Source organism: Oryx dammah, unplaced genomic scaffold (genome assembly GCF_014754425.2).
Source record: "Oryx dammah isolate SB20612 unplaced genomic scaffold, SCBI_Odam_1.1 HiC_scaffold_9, whole genome shotgun sequence".
In the NCBI taxonomy this organism is placed as follows: Eukaryota; Metazoa; Chordata; class Mammalia; order Artiodactyla; family Bovidae; genus Oryx; species Oryx dammah.
The window spans coordinates 10115027-10133250 of record NW_024070193.1 but is presented as its reverse complement, the minus strand read 5'-3'; the positions used below and the strand labels follow the sequence as shown (position 1 = coordinate 10133250).

Genomic DNA, 18224 nt, shown 5'->3' with positions numbered 1-18224 from the left:
ATCCGTGGGTCAGGGTTTAAGCATCAGGTTGCCACGTGGGAAATGGGGAAAAAGAGCCAAGTCTGGCATCTGAGGTAGACTGGGAACCCAGGGGCTTCCCTCGGCGTCTTCCCTGCCTACACTTTTTTCCCCTTACACGGGCCTTCACCTCCAGGAGCTCTACCCTTGCTCTTGGGCTGGCCTGGGCAGAGTGACTACCTGACTGTCCAAGAGAGAGGAGGACAGTCTAGTGTTGCCAGACTTCACGGGGATCCCTTGGTCTTTCCATTACCCAAGATTCCCTGGGCAGGCCTCCATTCCTCAGGGGGGTGGGGCCCCTGGTTTCCCACACTCTCTCACCCTCCCCCAGGTCATGGGGGCGCTGTGATGTGTGGGGTTGCCATGGCAATGAAGTGGGGGCAGGGCACCTAGGGCATGGAGCAGGATTATGGAAGTCACCAAGAAAGTGGGGGGCCCTGATCCATCGGGCCCCCAGGGCCACCCCTCAGTTGGCAGCCAGCAGCTGGGGGGTGGTGTTAGAGGGTCCCAGGAACCACGGATAAACTCAGGATCCACATCCTCGAGGCACGAGGTGCCATTGTCCACCGAGGCCAACTCTGATGGGGCCTATGGCTCAGCCTCCCAGGCCCACACTCATGAGCCCTGTCACCAGCACCTCCGGGAGCCTACAGAGGTTACCTCCCAATGTGGCTATGAGAGGGCCTCCCAGGATACCCCGAGACTCCCCTCCACTAGCTCATTCCCAGGCTCTTTCATGGGAGCCCAAACACATCTCGTCACGGAGAATAGGACCCTGGCCCTACCAGTGTACACGCGCGGTGATGCCACCAGTGACATGGCCCAGCATGGACTCTACTGTTCCCGGCTTCAGGTGCAGGTGGTGGGGGAGGGCAAGGCTCCAGCTAAAGTCCTCGTAGGCTGGGGCAAAGGCCCCTGCAGCCCGGAGCAGACTCCCCCAGCAGGCATTAGGAAGAGCCGATGGCTACCGTATATTCCTTCAGGGGAGGATGGCTCACCTGCAGCCCAAGGTCCTTTTCTGGCTTCAAGTCATGATCAGGGCCGGGGCAAGGGCCCAGGTCTGGTTCAGGCTCTTCCAGCGCCAACTCCAACTCGGGCCAGTACTCCAGGTCTGGATCCAATCTCAATGGCAGGAGCAGAATCTTACCCCTGCAACTCTGACCACCTGACTGATACCAAAGCCACCAAGGGCCTGTCCCAAGACCTCTTGCCTGGGAAATACGGCAACCAATGGGCAGTCCAGTTGGATTCTTCCAAAGGGGTCACATCCTGCCAGAACAAACTGAATTTCCATCCTCAGGAGGAGCCTCGCACCCCAGCACCCACCCTAAACAAATCCCTGGACCAGACCCAGGTACGTGAGGTTACCCAAAGGCCAGTGTTACCCAGGCATCCCAAGAACCAAGTGGAGAAGCCCCTGGTCAGTATCTCTAGGCCAGGCAGCCCCAAACCAGGCTCAGGGCCCCCAGGAACCCCCAAGAGCCAGAGGGACAGCCACGAGATCCGCAGCACTCAGCAAAGTCAGCAGCCCCTCAATGTTTGCAACAACCCCTGCTCCAGCAGGCCACCGTCTGCCTACCAGTTAGGCGGCCACAACCCAGCCCCAGTACCTCCCAGGGAAGCCACGCAAATACCTGCCTCCAGTGCCCCTACCTGCCAGTTCCGGGATGCTGTGGAAGACCGTGTGCTGGTGTTTGACATGGCCACGGGCAACACCAGGATGGGGCTGCTGTGCCATGATCCCATGGGCTCCCGGGCAGTGCTGGTGGGCCTCATGCCCCCCTACCCAGCCATCTATGCCTCCGAAAGCACGCAACCCACCCACCCACTGCCCACACCCATCCTCACCCCTGACAGTGATCGTTCCAGCTTCTGGTCCACCACGGCCATGGTGTCCAGCCCAGTGCCCTCCAGCCTTTCATCGGGAAGCTACCGAGAGGTGGCCCTGGTTCCCAAAGAGGCCAGGGTCCACCTGGAATCACAAGGCTCCCCTGGTGCTGAGACACCCATGAGGATGGGGATGCTCGGTGGGCCTGTTCTACTGGGGACGCCGCTCCAATTTGGAGAGAGGATCCTGAGCCATGCCCATGATCCTGGCTGGTCCAAACCTGATGCTGAAAAAAACCAAAGGAGTCGCACTATCTGGATGCTGGATGCCCCTGGGATGCAGGACACCTCTCTGGACCAGACCAAGAAACAACAGTGGATGAGCTCAGAGCAGAGCACAGAGCCGGTGCCAGCAGCCAAAAACCAGGAGGTGCTCAGACCCCCACTCCAGGAAGATACAGGCAGCCACAGTCAGAAAGAGAGCTGTCACCCTGACAGCCCTCAGGTCAAACGTGCTGGGCAGGACCCCCTCGGTGGTCAGCCCCCACTAGCTGAGCAGGCCCCCTCCACCAAGCAGCCCCCCCTTCCTGCTCAACCTCCTCTCACTGGAACCCCTATTTCCAGGCAGCCTCCCTTTTCCCAAGAACCCCTCATCTCCAATGAGCCCACCCTCTCAAGGGGTGCCCTGACCACTAGGGAGCCTGGTCAGGCTTCCACCCTGGGCCAAGAAGGTGAGCCACTGGGCCCGCCTACCCATGTGGAGGTACACCGGATGCCCCCTGAGGAGACCTGCGTCTATGTAAACAGAGAAAAAGTTGGTGCCAGTGCTGCCCAAAGCTCCAGCTTACATCAGCTCTTGTCCTGGCAGCATGGCAGCTCCCCCAAGGTGCAGGAGAAGCAACTTTCCCTGATCACGATCACCACACCCGGTACTGGTTGCAAGGTCTTGCCCGTGGTCACAGCGGGCACTCAGCTCCAGGGTCCCCAATTCAAGCTGACAAACGAGGACATGACCCACTCGCCGGTGGTCTCACACCTCGGCCTGGTCCGCGGGGCCTGCTATGAGCTGGTGCCCACCTTGGATGCTCTGGCCATACGGTTCCCAGTGCTCTGCCGCCACTCGCTGGGCCCCTACCAGGACATGGCTGCCGTGGTGATTGACACAGGCACAGGGTTCACCAAATGCGGGCTGGCTGGAGAGGACCACATCCTCAGAGTGCTGCCTTCACGTGTGCAACTGCTGCAACACCCAGTCCAGGGCCAGCCCAGGTACATGGTGCCTGAGAAGCAAGAGCCCTCCTGCTCGGTGCTAAATCGAGGTGTGGTCTCTGACTGGGATGCCCTGGAGGTGCTGTGGCAACACCTGTTCTACTGCAGGCTGGGCGTGCAGCCCGAGGAGCTGGCTGTGCTTGTGGCCGACTCACCCATCTCCCCACGTACCAACCGAGAAAAGGTGGCTGAAATACTCTTCGAGCGTTTCCATGTGCCAGCCATGCAGACAGTGCACCAGGCCCTGCTGGCGCTCTATGCTTACGGGCGCACCACTGGGCTGGTGCTGGGCAGTGGCCACGGCACGTCCTACGTGGCGCCCATTGTCACTGGGGATCTGGCCCCCCTTGACACCTACCGGCTGGACGTGGCGGGTTGCGACCTTACGGAATACCTGGCTCAGCTGTTGCTGGCGGGTGGCCAATCACCGCTCAAGGCAGAGCTGGTCAACCAGATTAAAGAGACCTGCTGCTACGTGGCCACGGACATGATGGCTGAGCGAGCCCACATGCAGTCCCAGACCCGGGTGGACTTTGTGCTTCCGGACAAGCAGGTCATCACGCTGGGCTCTGAGCGCTTCTGCTGCCCGGAGGCTCTCTTCCAACCGAATCTGCTGGGCGTCAATCAGCCGGGCCTTCCACAACTAGCCCTCCTCAGTATCAGCCGGCTGGAGGCCAAGAAGCAGGAGCAGCTGCTGGCCAATGTGGTGCTGGACGGTGGCAGCACCTTGTTGAGTGGCTTTCCTGAGCGCCTGAGACAGGAGCTGGGCCCCGGTGCCACCGTGCTGGGCTCTCCGCACCGGGCCGTCGCTGCTTGGCTCGGAGGCTCCATCATGGCGTCTCGGAACTCCTTCCAGAGCCTGTGGCTCAGCCGCCGTGAGTATGACGAGGAGGGCCCGTGGGCCATTTACAAGTACCATCTATGAGCACATAAAAGTTCTGTTTCTGCTTGCTTTGACTACCATGGCGTATTTTAGGCACAGGGTGTTAGAGAGAAGGGCAGGGGTTGCAGGCGTGGGGTCAGGGATGGGGGCCTTGGCACTCCCAAGGTACACCCTCCTCTACACACTGGAATTCCATGGGCCTTGGCAATTCTGTCCTTTCCAGGGAGGCCCAGAGCCCTTTGGCTGATACTGGCCCTAGGCTAGCCTGACCTTTACGGTACCCCAAGGGCAACCAGAGAGAGTGGCTGCTGTGGGTTTTGCCCTGTTGCCCTGGCGACAAGCTCAATTACCCTTGATTGCCAGCTAGTTGCCATGGCAATTTGAAACATAATGAAATAACCCACACAGCCTGGAGTGAGTCACGAAGGGGGGGGAGCCCCCTCCCCAAGCTCCAGAGGAAAAGACTGCTTGCCTTCCCTCATATTGGGTCCTCCACAGGGGCCGAGGCCAGCAACATCGATAATAGCCAAACAGTTCCACCGATGGCTGGGGGGCCTGGCGCTTTGTTGCCTCGAAGGGAGGGTCTGTGTCAGAATCTGGGCTTCTTGGGGGAGCTAACCTGAAAGTGCAGATTCCCTCCCAAGTCCGAACCACGGTGGAGCTCTGTGCTAGGCAGGCAGGGCCTTCTGTCAGCCAGTCAGAACATGAAGCAGTAGGAGTGCCGGCCTTTGATGCCATGGGGCAGGAAATCAGGCTCATGAGTCCTGGGTCCTGGATGGGAGATACAAACTGAGCTGGAGGGTGAGGCTCCTTTGTATCCTCTGTGGATATGGAGACTCTCACCTTATCCTGCCTCTCTGGTGGGAGCCAGAACTGTCAACTGTGGGTCCCTTTGCCTCCTCTGTCTCCCAACCCGGGCCACCCCTGCTCACAGGGTGAATAGGATACAGATCTCGTTAGGAGATCCTAATAGAGACTATGGGGTAATGCCAACGCCAACTGACCTGTTTTAGTCCCAAACTCCACCATGTGTTAAAGGGCTTCCCATTGGTCAGGGGTGGCTAGAATCCATGGCCCCTGACTTGTCTAGCTCTGAAGAGTGGGGCTAGGAACAAAGGTCTGTGTCTTCCATGGCCAGGAAGAGGTGAGAGGAGGCACTCGGCTGTGTCGCTACTTCCTGTCTGGAGGGCAGCTCGTGGCCGAAGCCAAAACACTGAGGCCCTGTCCTGCCTGTGCCCCTCTGGCTGAGCGTTGAGAAACAAGCCACGCCCCTGTCCCAACCCTGGGTCCTCATCTTTAGAGTGCCCTCTCCACAAAAGACAGAGACCTGGCTATCTCCACACATACCTGAGAGTGAGGGATGGCCCTTTGTGGACAGTCTACAAATGGCCAATGATATAGGGTCATCACAGCCCACCCCATCCCTGGACACGGTTTGCCTTCTTCCTGAGTCCAGTTTTCACACCCTGAGTCGGACCCTATCCTTAGGCCTGTGTCAGTCAGGAAGGGGACCAGGATTAGCTAGCTACAGCGTCCACGTGCACATGCACGCAAGCATGCCTGGGTGCACACAGAATGCAAACACGTGCCCCTGGGCACCACTGCACACACTGTGCTGTTGCCATCTCCTTTGGCATAAGAGCGCACACTCACAGACATCATCACGTGTGCACATACACCCTGCCACGTGCTCACCCACAGGCACATGGAGTGTGCACGGGACCCAGAAGAGGTGGAGCACTGCCAGCAGCAGGCAAGGCTCTAGCGAGCCACCTCTTCCCCTGCCTCGAAATCTCCCATGTTGGAGCTTCTCCTTGGCCCTGCGTCTCCCCCATGATCTTCAGGAAAGGCAGAAAATGTGTATGATGTGTGGGGTCGGCAAGCCATGGATCCAATGCACCATACAACTCAGGGAACTCCTGTTTCAGTGACAGTGGGCAGATAGCAGGAAGGACTGAGTGCTAGGCCATTCATTCATTCTGCAGACATGAACTGAGCACCCGGAGACAGGACACAGGCTCTGGCCTGTGCCCAGCTCGCCAGGAGAGTCCTCCCCAGTGGTGGAGTTGGTGTGGTGGCTGAGACCACCCAGAGCCCAGGGAGCCAAGAGGCTGTGACCAAGCCAGGGAAAGATGTGAAGGGCTCCTCAACACGCCCTGAGGAGAAAGATACTGATGGGTCCTGTTTAAGTAGTCATGTCCCAGGCTAGACTTCCAGCCCCAGGCCCAGCTTCAACTCCCTAACTTGGACACCTGCAGCCACAGGGAACCATCCAGGAGAGACTCACTCATGGCCAAAGGTTTGGAGAAGCCCCCACCAAGGATGGGGTCAGAAGGGTTTGGGTGAGGTGGGGCCCAGCTCCAGGCAAGCCTAAGTCTGGCCTTCAGACACTGGCCTTAAGGATTGGGCGGGGGTCGGGGGGTGGCATGGCAGGCATTTGGTCCACTTGCATCCATCACAAGGCACAGAGAAATGGCCAAGGACTTCCTGCAGAGCCTCCTCCTGGCAGTTCTCAGCCAGGGGGCAGGTTCTCAGGTCAGGGGGCAGGTCTGCTGGGACTCCTGGGGGCTGTAAGTTCTCTTGTATCTCTGTATCCTAGCCCAGGCCACCAGGGGTGATTGTGCTCAGGAATTGCTCAAGGGTGATTAAACTGGAAAGAATGCAGAGTCTACCCTTATCATAGGTAACTTTCAGAGCTTGAGAAATTCAGAGGCACACTGGAGGGGGCAGACTGGGCCATCCACCCTGGCTGGGACTTGGAGATGGGAAAGGCTCTAACTTGGCAGGAGGGGAAGGGTGGGCAGAGAGACTGGCACCAAGGTCTGGGGCCCTAGCTTGCATGCACACACAGCCCCATGTGTTTACTAGCTAGGGGAGGCCAGTCTATAGTGAAGCTTGCCCTAGCGACTGCCCAGTTGGTTCTTTTAGTGGGTTCTGCTCTTTGGGTCAGGTTTTGGGAGCTGGTGGGTTCAGGTGGTAAAGAATCTGCCTGCAATTCGGGAGACCTGGCTTCGACCCTTGGGTTGGGAAGATCCCCTGGAGAAGGGAATGGCTACCCACTCCAGTATTCTGGCCTGGAGAATTCCATGGATTCTATAGTCCATGGAGTCGCAAAGAGATGGACACGACTGAGCGCCTTTCACTCAGTTTGGGGGCTGGACAGAGCGCCAGTGCCCTAGAGACCACTACCTGCCAAGACACTCCTGTGCAGTTCCAGGACTCAGGCTTTCTCCCCACATCTTCTACTCTGCCAAACCCTCTACAATGAGCATCATAAGGTACCTCCAGTCCCTGTCGCCCGGTCAGTCGGAGTGCCTAAGGGAACCTTCGAGAGCCTGGCCCGGGCCGCGCAGGCCAGTGCTCACGGTCTCTGCTGCCACCCCTCATCAGCCCTTCTTCGAGTGGGATTCCGGGCTCAGGCTCCTCCAGGGTCGGGGCGGAGCCGGCTGAGGGAGGCCCCGCCCCCAGCCCGCCCCCGGCCCCGGGTGCGAATCCGGTGCCGGCGAGCGGCGGGAGATGCTGGAGGTTCGCGAGCCGAAGTGGCTGCAGCTGGCGCCGCGTCTGCCCCGCGTGCCCGGAGCGGATTCTGCCCGCCGCCCCCGTAGCCCTCGGCGCCCCCACTGAACCCGCGATCGCATCCTCCCAGTGACCGACCAGCGCTGCAGGTGCGGGGTGAGCCGGGAGGGGTGGGCCCCCGGAACGCACGTTGCGAGGTCTTAAGGGATTGGGTCTCTGGCTCGAGGTTTGGGTAGCCGAGTGCGCGGGGGCGCTGCAACGGCTTGGGGTCCTGGCGGGGGCAGAGTACGCGGGCTCTGCAGATCCAGGGCTGGGCGTGCGGGGTTGGGCTGAAGTTCCCCATCACCTCAGACGGCTCGGGGGTCCCAAGGGAAGCCTCTGAGACTCAAGTGCAGGCCAATCTCCCCTCCTTGTCCCCCATCCCACCCCTCGTCTCGCTGTGAAAACAGTAACCTTCCAACATTGAGCTGCCCCAGGGGGTTAGGGGCGAGGGCTCAGCTGTCCCTCTGGACTCCCAAAGCCGCTTCCAGCCCCTCCCAACTGCCCCCGGACCCCCCCTCCCTCCAGCTAAGCAGTCACTAATTTCCATGACAACGAGAGTTCTTTATGGGCGACAACCTGAAGGGGGCTGGGCGGGGCTGCCGCGGGGTGGGGGAGGAGGCTCAAGCCCCTGGGGACCAGCAGCCCCCTAGGCGAGATCCAGCTTCCAAGCCTTAACTCGGGGGCCTCCCCGGGGGTCCAGGACACCGACCCAGCGCTGCGCGGTGGGGGTGGGGGACGCACATGTTTCTGCCGGGAGGTGCGGGGCTTGGTGCTCACACGTGTGCCTCCCGCATGTGTGTTGCTGTGCCAGCGGGGGCGAGTCAGCAGCACTGGGGAAGGGGGTCAGGGTGGCAGCACGGTTAGGGAGCAAGGCCCCCGGCTGGCAGGGTGAACAATGAGTGAGTCTGCCTTCCCCCGCCTGTAGCGTCTGGCAGAGACCCTAGGCTCTCCCAGCCCCCCATAGCTGTGCCAAACTGCTTTTGTCTGCACCCCCTAGGCAGAGCCTGCTTCACCAGGTTCCCTCCGAGGAGGAAGCAGGGCTCTCTGTCCATCGCCAAAAGCTCAGTCTGCAGCAGTCCAGCTTCTGGCCAGCCACCCTCCTCCAAGGGTGGCTTTAAGCCCCCCAAGGACCACCTGCAGGGACCTGGTGTCTTCCCTGTCCCCCATCCCCAGTCAATTCCTGTCAGCTTTAGGCACCTGCTGGGCCCGATTTTCCTCAACTGAGAAATTGGTGTCTCTGCTCCCCTCTCTGTCAGGCTGGGCCCTGGGCTGGAGCAGAGGTCTCTCTCCTTTTCGTTTACAGTATTTGGTAGGGATCCTCCTCCTCCTGTATCAGCTGCCTCTTCCCATATCAGCTGCTGGCCCTTCTCTCGCATCCTTGCCCTGGCAGGTGGGCAGTCCTTGCCCTGGGCGAAGGCCACAGAGTCAGTGGTCTCCATCCAGGGAAACTGAGGCAGAGTTGGTGGGGTGGGGAGGATGCTGTGCACTTGTTATCCTGTTTCTAGAGTGCTTGGAATGCTGTTTCTGGCCTTCAGGCAAAATCCACTGTTGGGGAGGGGGCAGCCATGGCAGGGAATGAGGCTGAGCTGCCAGAGAGGCCCTGGGGACCCAAGGCCTCTAGGGAAGAGCAGATGGGGGTGGGGGGAGGCTGGTGAGTCCAGGCAGAGCTGGGTCAGCTGACAAGAGGGGCTGCAAAGGGAAGCAGCCAGGTCTCCAAGCCTCATTTCCATCCCCCACGCCTGTGCCTTCGACATGTTGGAACTGCCTTACCTAAGCTGCCTTGGTGACAGGGAGAGGGGCTGAGGAACTGTTGAGACCGAGGGGACCACAACAGATGGCCTCTTCCCACACCAAGTTCAGTGCATGTCTAGGGGGATACAGGAGGGGTCAGTCTCAAAGGTCCAGGCATCAGGGGCAGCTCCTGGCCCAGGTGTGCAGAGCACATGGTCATGGAGACCTTAGGGCTCTGCTGGACATCCATAGGCCCCTTCAAAACCCCCAGCCCACCTTTTCTCCTGTGTCCTTGTGCCTGCATCCTTTTTACTATATGAATTCTTTACCCCCCTTCCACCACAGGTTGTGCCTTTGTCTCTCTGTGGCCCTGCCCCTCTCTTTCCTAAAGTCTCCCAGTTCTTCCCTGATGGAGACCAGGGTCACAGAACCCATAGGGAAGGAATCAGGACAAAAGTCTCAGGGAATTCCTGGAGAAGGGGTTTGAATAACACCTCTCCTTACCCCTCCCCCCTTTTAAAAACTTCCATCACCATAGCAACCCTATACTCACAGGGCCTTCTCTGCATTTCCGCTCCTCCACTCAAAGGGCAGCAGGGCCCCCGGTGGGTTTTCCTTCAGGGGCTCAAAGCTGGGAACCCGGGTGCCTGGAAGGGGTCAGTTGGCTCTTGGCTCAGCCTGCATGTTTGAAGGCTGAACTTTCTGGAGACAGCACTGGATTGTATGCCCACCCCAAGACTGGAGAGCCTTCTCCCCAACCCCGCATGCGCTCTAATTAGATGGGAGATAGTCAGCAGCCGGAACTAGTGACCAAGGCCCAGCCAGGGCAGGCCCCTGCCCAGTTACCTAAAGCAGCTGGATGGTGGACGGGAAACTTGACTCTGCCTCCTGACACAGACCTGAGAGCGAGATCTCTATTTCTACCCGTCCTGTGGATGAAATCTCTGCCTCACGCTGGGCAGAGCTCAGACCAAGGCATGTGGATTACAGCAGGAAACCCAGCTCTGGTCCCTGAAAGTAGACAGCAGGGAAGGGGAGAGGGTGCCTGCAGGCTGGTGTTCACAGCTGCCACTAAATTGGGAGGTGTTGCCCACAGTTGTTGGGAGGCTGCTAGAGGCCTCCTGGGGCCCTCCTGGCCTCCCTAGATTTACTGCAAGATCTGGAGCTCCACATGGCAGAGGACCAGGGTGGCAGGAAACTCCTGTTTATGGCTATGAAAGGTGGGGCCGGAACCAGGCTGACCCCAGTGGAGGAGGGGCCAGGACTCTGTGGGACCTCTGGAGCTCTGGAGGGGCCTCTGTCCCATTCAGGCTTCCTGGGCCAGACTTGCCTTAGGCTGTGATAGGGCCTCTTGGGACCCTTTATTACCAAGGCACCCATAGGCTTAGGTTCCATCAGCGTTGCCCGAGGGGTCAGACCTGAGTAGCTAGGGAATGCTTGGCCCTCAGGCTCCCTCAGAGGCTCCCCAGACTCTGTGCTTCCCCCAAGCTCCCTTGGGACCACGCCTGTGCACACCAGTCAGCTTCTCTGCAGAGAACGGAAAAAAACATGTCTCTAGGGAAATGGCTGCAATGGGACTTCTGTGCCCTCCCTTGTCCCAGTGTGGACTTGAGGTCCAGCCAGGGTCCCATGTCACTGGGAGGGAGCTCTGTGCTGTTGGATGTTGACCCTGGACTGTCCAGGCCTTGGCAGTGGGGGGCGGGGGTGAGAAATGTACTCTTTCTTTCTGCCTGGCCTTCTACTGTTCTTGACGATGTCTCAGCTGCTCCTCTCAGCTTTGGGGCCAGGGCTGCCCTTGTTGCAAGCAGGTGCCTGGGGCTTGGTACACACACCGGCAGCCTCCTAGGCAGCAGCAGTGGGTAGCAGATGGGAGAGTGGGTGGGGGTGGAAGGGACCAAGATGCTAATCGGAAGCAGGGCCCCTCTTTCTCCTCTCTTCGCCCTGGGGCCGGGTTGCGGGTGGAGGCGAGTGAGTGCAGTTAGATGGGTGAAGGGAGGTAGTGACTGGCTGAGATCAGGGCAGCCACGGGAGCAGGGAGGCAGGAGTGTCCCGCCACGAGGCTTCAGGACATGACTCCAGGTTGATGTGACTGAGTAGAGGTCCCCATGGTGGAGACAGACCCCCAAGACTGGCCCTGGGTCCCTGCAGGTCTGAGTGCATATGCAAGACCAGAAGCAGGGCCAAGATCAGGGACAGGCATATACAAAACCTCCCACACTGCGTGGCTGAGCAGGGAGCTATTGGCGTGGGGTTGGGGAGAGGTGGAGGTGGTAGAAGTTATCTCAGCAAATGGCTATGTTGAACCTGGAACCTCAGGATGGTCACCAACGATCTGTGGCACAGATAACCTTAGAACATTGGGAATCACAAGGAAAGAAGAGATTTAGCCCTGGTCTCCGCACTTAGCTCACGTGGAGGCTGCTCCACAGGGAGGCCAGGATGGGTAGTGCCCCTGCCAATGCCCACACTTCCTCCACTGAGTGGACACAGTTGAGCTGGCGAGTCACCTGTTGTTGGTTGTTTAGGTAGTTGCTGATTTTTTGAATGTTATAAATAACTCTGCCGTGACAAATAGGATACTGATGGGAGGCTTAGGGGGAAGGGCATTCCTGCCAGAGGGAATGGTGTAAGCAGAGCAGCAGAGCTGAGCTATAGGTCCCTCCCAGCCCTCCGGGGGGACTTGCAGGTTGAGGTATCACCCTCCCACCCTGTAAAGGGCCCTTGGATCGCAGCCCGGAAAGGGAATCGCTACACGCCAGAGCCATCGGGGCAACTGATGCAAGCCCCCTCCCTCGGATTGTTAGGCCTTAGAGATGGGTGGCCGGCAGTGGTGGGTGGCCTCGCCTCTGCTCTTAGCTGTGAGAGTGGGATTCCAGCCACATGCTCCTTCCCAGAAGATGCAGGAGCTGGGCTGTGACCACAGTGGCAAAGATACGCAGTTGGGGACGATCTTCAAAGCTTCTCTTGTTTGCCTCTGCAGTACTTCACAAGATGGCTTAAGCCCTGGCTTGAATCACGCTGATGAAAAATGCGTTTGTGTTCCCTGAGCCCAAAGAACCTGGGTGAGGGAATGGTGGAATTTGTTCCCTAATGCGGAGGGCAAATTTGAGGGAGAATTTGCAGGACTGGATGCCCTGGGAAGCAAGTAACCTCTTCCTGGGAGGAAGCAAGCACCAGCCAGGGCCAGCCACGAGGGTTGTGTGGGTCCTGGCCTTTGACCCTGGCTGGCAAAGTCCCTCGGAGCCAGCTTCTTCCTCAGGTGGGAGCGTCCTCTCTCCTCCATACCCTGTGGCTGTGAATCACTTCACGCAGGGCACCTAGGTATTCAAGGCCCCAGGCCAGGCGCTTTGCACAGCAAGTGCTAATCAGGCTGGTGAGAGACCGTGCACAGTCAGAGAAGCAGAGCAGTTTGAATGCAGCCTTTTGTGTGAAGCGTGTTATCACCCCAGTGTCACACCAACCAGGCATTAAGGAGGCCAACTTTGAGTCAGATCTGGGAAGGTCCGGACTCTCTCACCAGTTCCCCTCCTGAGGTTTACCTCTGAGCAACGGCTGCGAAGGCCTTTTCCTGCAGGTGCACCAGTCCACCCTGCATCCCAGGTGAGAATTGGGCTGGCAGGGTGGCAGATCCGTGGGGTGCCACACTCCAGGTGCCAGAGTGCCTGGAACCTAGAGCAGCCAGCTGTGCTTCTCCTTCTGCCTGGAGTAGCCACCCGTGGCCAGAGGCCTCTCCCCTGGGCCCTATGGCCAGGCCTCCTGTGGGCCCTGGCAGTGAGGCACAACGCAGGCTCGTCTTGCTTTTCTAGACCCTTACCCCTGCACACCTCTTGGCAAATCCTTTCCCTCTAAAGCCCGGCCTTAATGCCGCTATTTCCTCAAAGCCTTTCCTCGCTTTTCTACCCAGATGGGGGTTCTCCCTCTGAGGAATCCCCCAAGCACTGTGCCCGAATGCAGTATTTATTAAATCAGTAAAAACAACCACAGTACAAATTCTAACAGAAAATTAACAAACAGTAGACGTCATCGACTCAATGGATGATGTTTGAGAGAGACAGTGAAGCACAGGGAAGCCTGGCGTGCTGCAGTCCATGGAGTCGCAAAGAGTCGGACACGACTGAGCGAGTGAACGACGACAGAATAAATCTGCCCCTCTGACACCCAATTCCTTCCCCCAAAGGGGACTCTTATTTTCTTCCAGAAAGGACTTTGAGTGTACACAGATACATCAAGTTTAAAAAATTTACCCCAGTGTAGCACCCTTTACCCACTGTTCTGTCCCCTGCTTTTTCTCACACTGTCCTACTGCAGCACATTTTGATCTATTTTATTCTTTTTAATAGAGATCAAGTATTGGGCAGTACGTATGGCCATAATTTTTACTCACATTTTTTATTGTGAAATATAACAAAAATCTAGGAATGAACCCAATACGTGTATGTACATTTATCCAAATTATTATAAAGTTCAGACCTGTGAAACCACTACTCAGGTTCAGAAATAGGTCCTCCAGAATCCCCCCCAATCACAACCTGTTTTATTTCTCTTAGGAGGTCTCATGGTGTTTACTTCCTAGTATTGATTTATAGCTTGACCAGTATGTCTGTATCCTTAAACAGTATAGATTAGTGATGCCTGTTTTGAACTCTGTATCGATAGATTCACATTCTAAGTGGTTTTTTTCACTCGATACTTTTATTGGTGAGATTGACCATGTGGTTGGGTAGAGCTGTAGTTCCCTCATTCTCCTCATTTCCATTGTTGTGTAATAATATTCCATTGTGTGACTCTCCCACAATACATCCTGCTGCTGATGGGTATGTGGGCTGTTTCCAGTTTGGGGCAATTTGGAATACTGCAGCCATGAGCACTCTTGTATGAGTGTCCTGCTGCACAAATGTATATGTTTCTATAGGATGTATATTCAGCTGTGCAATTGCTGGTTATTAGGGAATGTTCGACTTCAGTAGTTTCACCAAACTGTTTTACAAATGGGAAACTTGCCCTCCACCAGCAGTGCTCATGTTCTTCGCATCTTTGCCAATGCCCAGCATCTTTAGATTTGCGGAGATGACTCTGATGGGTGGGTGGCTACAACCCCCTTCATCTGTGAAATCACTGAAATTTAAATCAATCATTTGATAAATCTCTTTTTCATTATACATAATGCAGAATGATTCTAGGATATGTCAGTTTAATATATTTTTCATAAGCAGGGGCTGCTGTAGCTTGGGCAGCCAAGCTGAGTGGCTGGAAGTATGGCCAAAAAGGCAGGGGTGGGATCCCAGTCTGACCACCCTCTAGCCGTTCTTGGTGTAGACTCGGCCTCTGGCTTGATCTGAGCCAGGCTGGGGTTTCCCAAAGACAACCTCTACATTGTGTGGAGAAGTAGGGAGTGGGACAGCTGAACCAGACCCCATCCTGTCTGCAGCTCAGGGCCCGGCAATGCCGTTTGGGTGTGTGACTCTGGGCGACAAGAAGAACTATAACCAGCCATCGGAGGTGACTGACAGATATGATTTGGGACAGGTCATCAAGACGTGAGTGCCGGGTCTGTTGGGCCAGGGTGGGCGGGCCAGGGCTGGGGAAAGGGGAGTGGAGTACAGCCCATGCTGAGGCCAGGGCTGAGCAGAGTGCCTGCTGGCTGCAGTGAGGAGTTCTGTGAGATCTTCCGGGCCAAGGACAAGACGACAGGCAAGCTGCACACCTGCAAGAAGTTCCAGAAGAGGGATGGCCGCAAGGTGCGGAAGGCAGCAAAGAACGAGATAGGCATCCTCAAGATGTGAGTGTGAGGCCCTGGGGTGGGGAGGGGGAGGGGAGGAAGCAGGGCAGGGCTCCGAGGCCCAGGGACCTCAAGCAGTACCAGCCTCCGGCCAGGGAGTGTGCTGTGGCCCACCAAAGCCTCTCTGAGGGGCTTCACCCAGCTCTAGCGCTTGGCTCTTCTCTCTGCTGCCAGGGTGAAGCATCCGAACATCCTGCAATTGGTGGATGTGTTTGTGACTCGCAAGGAGTACTTTATCTTCCTGGAGCTGTGAGTGTGGGTCTGGGGTTCTAGGAGTCCTTAGTCCTCCCAGGTCTATACCTGCTGTGCCCTCTGCAGCCAGGGCAAGCCCCCTTCTGGATCCTTGGGGTCTCAGGCCCATGTGCCTTGACCAGCCAGCTGCCTGGTGTCAGTAGCCTGCCCACGTACTCCTGCCCCACCCCCGATCCTGCCCACGCCAGGCTCAGGGGCTGGTGTCCCTCAGGGCCACGGGGAGGGAGGTGTTTGACTGGATCCTGGACCAGGGCTACTACTCGGAGCGAGACACGAGCAACGTGGTGCGGCAGGTCCTGGAGGCGGTGGCCTACCTGCACTCACTTAAGATCGTGCACAGGAACCTCAAGGTGAGGCCGGCAACCAGGTTGAAGGGTCAGTTGGCAACTGGCCTGGGGCTGGGGTGGGCAGCACTTCGGGGTCGTGGTCCACCCTCTGAGGGTTTCATGGTGTCTTCATCTGCCCACCCGCATGCCATTCCTGGCTGGAGCAGCTGGAGAACCTGGTTTACTACAACCGACTGAAGAACTCAAAGATCGTCATCAGTGACTTTCACCTGGCTAAGCTAGAGAATGGCCTCATCAAGGAGCCCTGTGGAACCCCCGAATACCTGGGCAAGCAGGGAGTGGGGCAGGGCAGGGTGGGACACAGCCTTCAAGGACTGACTCTGGGTAGTGGAGGAGGAAGTCCCCATCCCAGCAAATGGGTGTGGGTGGTACAAGGCCAGGCCAGGGCTGATACTGACCAGCAGATGGATCCTGTTTGCAGCCCCAGAGGTGGTAGGCCGGCAGCGGTATGGACGTCCTGTGGACTGCTGGGCCATTGGAGTCATCATGTACATCCTGTGAGTGGATAAGTGGGCACACAGGCTGGCAGTGAAGTGGGATGAGGGTCTGCATCCATGGCCTTCCTGAATGACCCTGAGTGTGGGCCCCCATGCAGGCTTTCAGGGAATCCACCTTTCTATGAGGAGGTAGAGGAAGATGACTATGAGAACCACGACAAGAATCTCTTCCGCAAAATCTTGGCTGGCGATTATGAGTTTGACTCTCCATACTGGGATGACATTTCGCAGGCAGGTGAGGAGGTACCCAGCATGAGGGCAGAGTAAAGGGCTGGTGTGGGGGACTGCTGTCAACCTTCTCTGCTGGACTCTGATCCCATCCCTGAGCCCATTCATCACCTCTAGACTGTGAGAGGGGTGCCCATGCCTAGACTCTCTCTGGCTTTCTCCCAGCCAAAGACCTGGTCACAAGGCTGATGGAGGTGGAGCAAGACCAGCGGATCACTGCAGAAGAGGCCATCTCCCATGAGTGGTGAGCAGGGAGCAGGGGGGCGGGCAGGAAGGATGGGAGGAGAGGCCAGGGGTTCCTTGTCCTCTGTCTTCTTCACACCTAGCAGCCTCCATCCTTGAGGCCTTGAGTTGGGTTTCAGGGGGCTACCCAGAGCTCAGGCCAGCTCAGAGGGTCTGCCTAGGATCCTATAAGGAAAGGGTTGGGCACAGTCTCCATGAAGGCCATATGCCCTCAGATCTAGACACACTTGTACCCTTTCCAGGATTTCTGGCAATGCTGCTTCTGATAAGAACATTAAGGATGGTGTCTGTGCCCAGATTGAAAAGAACTTTGCCAGAGCTAAGTGGAAGGTAAGGCTTGGATGGCTCTCTTTCCTGGCTTGATCCTCAGTGCTCCTTCTGGCACCACAGTTTCTTGCCTGCATCACACCCCTGCAGACATACACAGGCTTTTCTTAAACCATCAGGTGTAGCTGTAGTCAATGTTATAACCTTAGGCAGGTGTGCTGAGCAGCTGGGTCTCTGGCCCTGGGGTGGTCAGAAGCAGCCACAGCCTCATGGAATGGTCTGGGTTTGGCCTTTGTGAAGAAACAGATCCAGTTTCCATAAGCCTCACTCTGAGCCTCTCTCCACTGTCCTTTCAGAAAGCTGTCCGAGTGACCACCCTCATGAAACGGCTCAGGGCCCCAGAGCAGTCCGGCACGGCCGCAGCCCAGTCTGCTCCAGGCACAGACACTGCCACCCCTGGGGCTGCAGGCGGGGCCACGGCTGCAAGTGCAGCTGCCTCAGCCCTTGGGGGCAGTGCCACCCCAGCCACAGTGGGTGATGCTACAAAGAGCGAGAACGTGGCCCCTGCCGACCGTAGTGCCACCCCAGCCACAGATGGCAGTACCACCCCAGCCACTGATGGGAGCGTCACCCCAGCCACTGATGGGAGCATCACCCCAGCCACCGATGGGAGCGTCACCCCAGCCACCGACAGAAGTGTTACTCCAGCCACTGATGGGAGAGCCACACCAGCTGTGGAAGAGAGCACCGTGCCCACCACCCAAAGTAGTGCCACACCGGCTGCCAAGGCTGTTGCCACCCCTGAGCCAGCTTTGGCCCAGCCGGACAGCACAGCCCTAGGGGGCGCAACAGGCCAGGCTCCACCCTCTAGTAAAGGGGAAGAGGCTGCTGGCTGTGCCCAGGAGTCTCGGAGGGTGGAGACCAGCTGAGGGGGCAGGCTGTGGGGGGCGGGGGATGGGCAGGAGGGTGGGAGAGTGGATGAGGGGCTTCTCACTGTACATAGAGTCACTGGCATGATGCCCTCGCTCCCCCCCGCCCCAGCCTCCCAGCATGGGGCATGTTTGGGGGCCACAGGAGACCAGTCTCATCTCCTGTGTGTATGTGCGTGAGTGATGGGCAGGCCAGAGGCGGGACCAGCCCTAGCCCCTGCATGGATTCCTTGTGGCTTTTTCTGTCTTTTGCTAGCTTCATCAGTTTCTGTTTCTTGTGGGATGCTGCTCTAGGGATACTCAGGAGGTCCCTGCTCCCCTGCCCCCCTCCCCTCTCTGCCTCACAGTTCCCCCCCACCCAGGCAGGCCCTGAAGGTCCCATCCTCTCCCAGGCCC

General features: G+C 57.9%; 2 protein-coding genes and 1 long non-coding RNA gene across 3 annotated transcripts in view; 2 read left to right on the top strand and 1 right to left on the bottom strand.

The window, feature by feature from the left end:
- The first annotated feature begins 414 nt into the window (after positions 1–414).
- Positions 415–4039, top strand: LOC120868283. Its single transcript, XM_040247024.1, has one exon. The coding sequence runs from the start codon at positions 428–430 to the stop codon at positions 4037–4039; it is 3612 nt and encodes a 1203-aa protein (XP_040102958.1). The 5' UTR covers positions 415–427.
- A 3418-nt stretch (positions 4040–7457) lies between these two features.
- Positions 7458–18224, top strand: part of CAMKV (CaM kinase like vesicle associated) — an 11551-nt gene continuing 784 nt past the window's right edge. The window contains exons 1-11 of the mRNA XM_040246971.1: positions 7458–7662; positions 14715–14823; positions 14934–15065; positions 15240–15314; positions 15529–15667; positions 15811–15931; positions 16086–16161; positions 16260–16396; positions 16555–16633; positions 16875–16962; positions 17256–18224. The exon at positions 17256–18224 is cut by the window's right edge and continues 784 nt beyond it. Coding sequence (XP_040102905.1) covers positions 14729–14823; positions 14934–15065; positions 15240–15314; positions 15529–15667; positions 15811–15931; positions 16086–16161; positions 16260–16396; positions 16555–16633; positions 16875–16962; positions 17256–17828 — 1515 coding nt within the window. The 5' untranslated portion in view covers positions 7458–7662; positions 14715–14728 and the 3' untranslated portion in view covers positions 17829–18224. The remainder of the gene's footprint in view (positions 7663–14714; positions 14824–14933; positions 15066–15239; positions 15315–15528; positions 15668–15810; positions 15932–16085; positions 16162–16259; positions 16397–16554; positions 16634–16874; positions 16963–17255) is intronic.
- The window catches only part of LOC120868280, a 7213-nt gene continuing 2027 nt past the window's right edge, over positions 13039–18224 (bottom strand). Inside the window, exons 3-5 of the long non-coding RNA XR_005722186.1 lie at positions 16063–16159; positions 15632–15827; positions 13039–15258 (exon numbers count right to left, since the gene is read on the bottom strand). This is a non-coding gene — a long non-coding RNA (uncharacterized LOC120868280). The remainder of the gene's footprint in view (positions 15259–15631; positions 15828–16062; positions 16160–18224) is intronic.

Coding starts and splice junctions, on each gene's coding strand:
- LOC120868283 (XM_040247024.1), top strand. CDS start 428: ATGGAAGTCACCAAGAAAGTGGGGGGCCCTGATCCATCGGGCCCCCAG.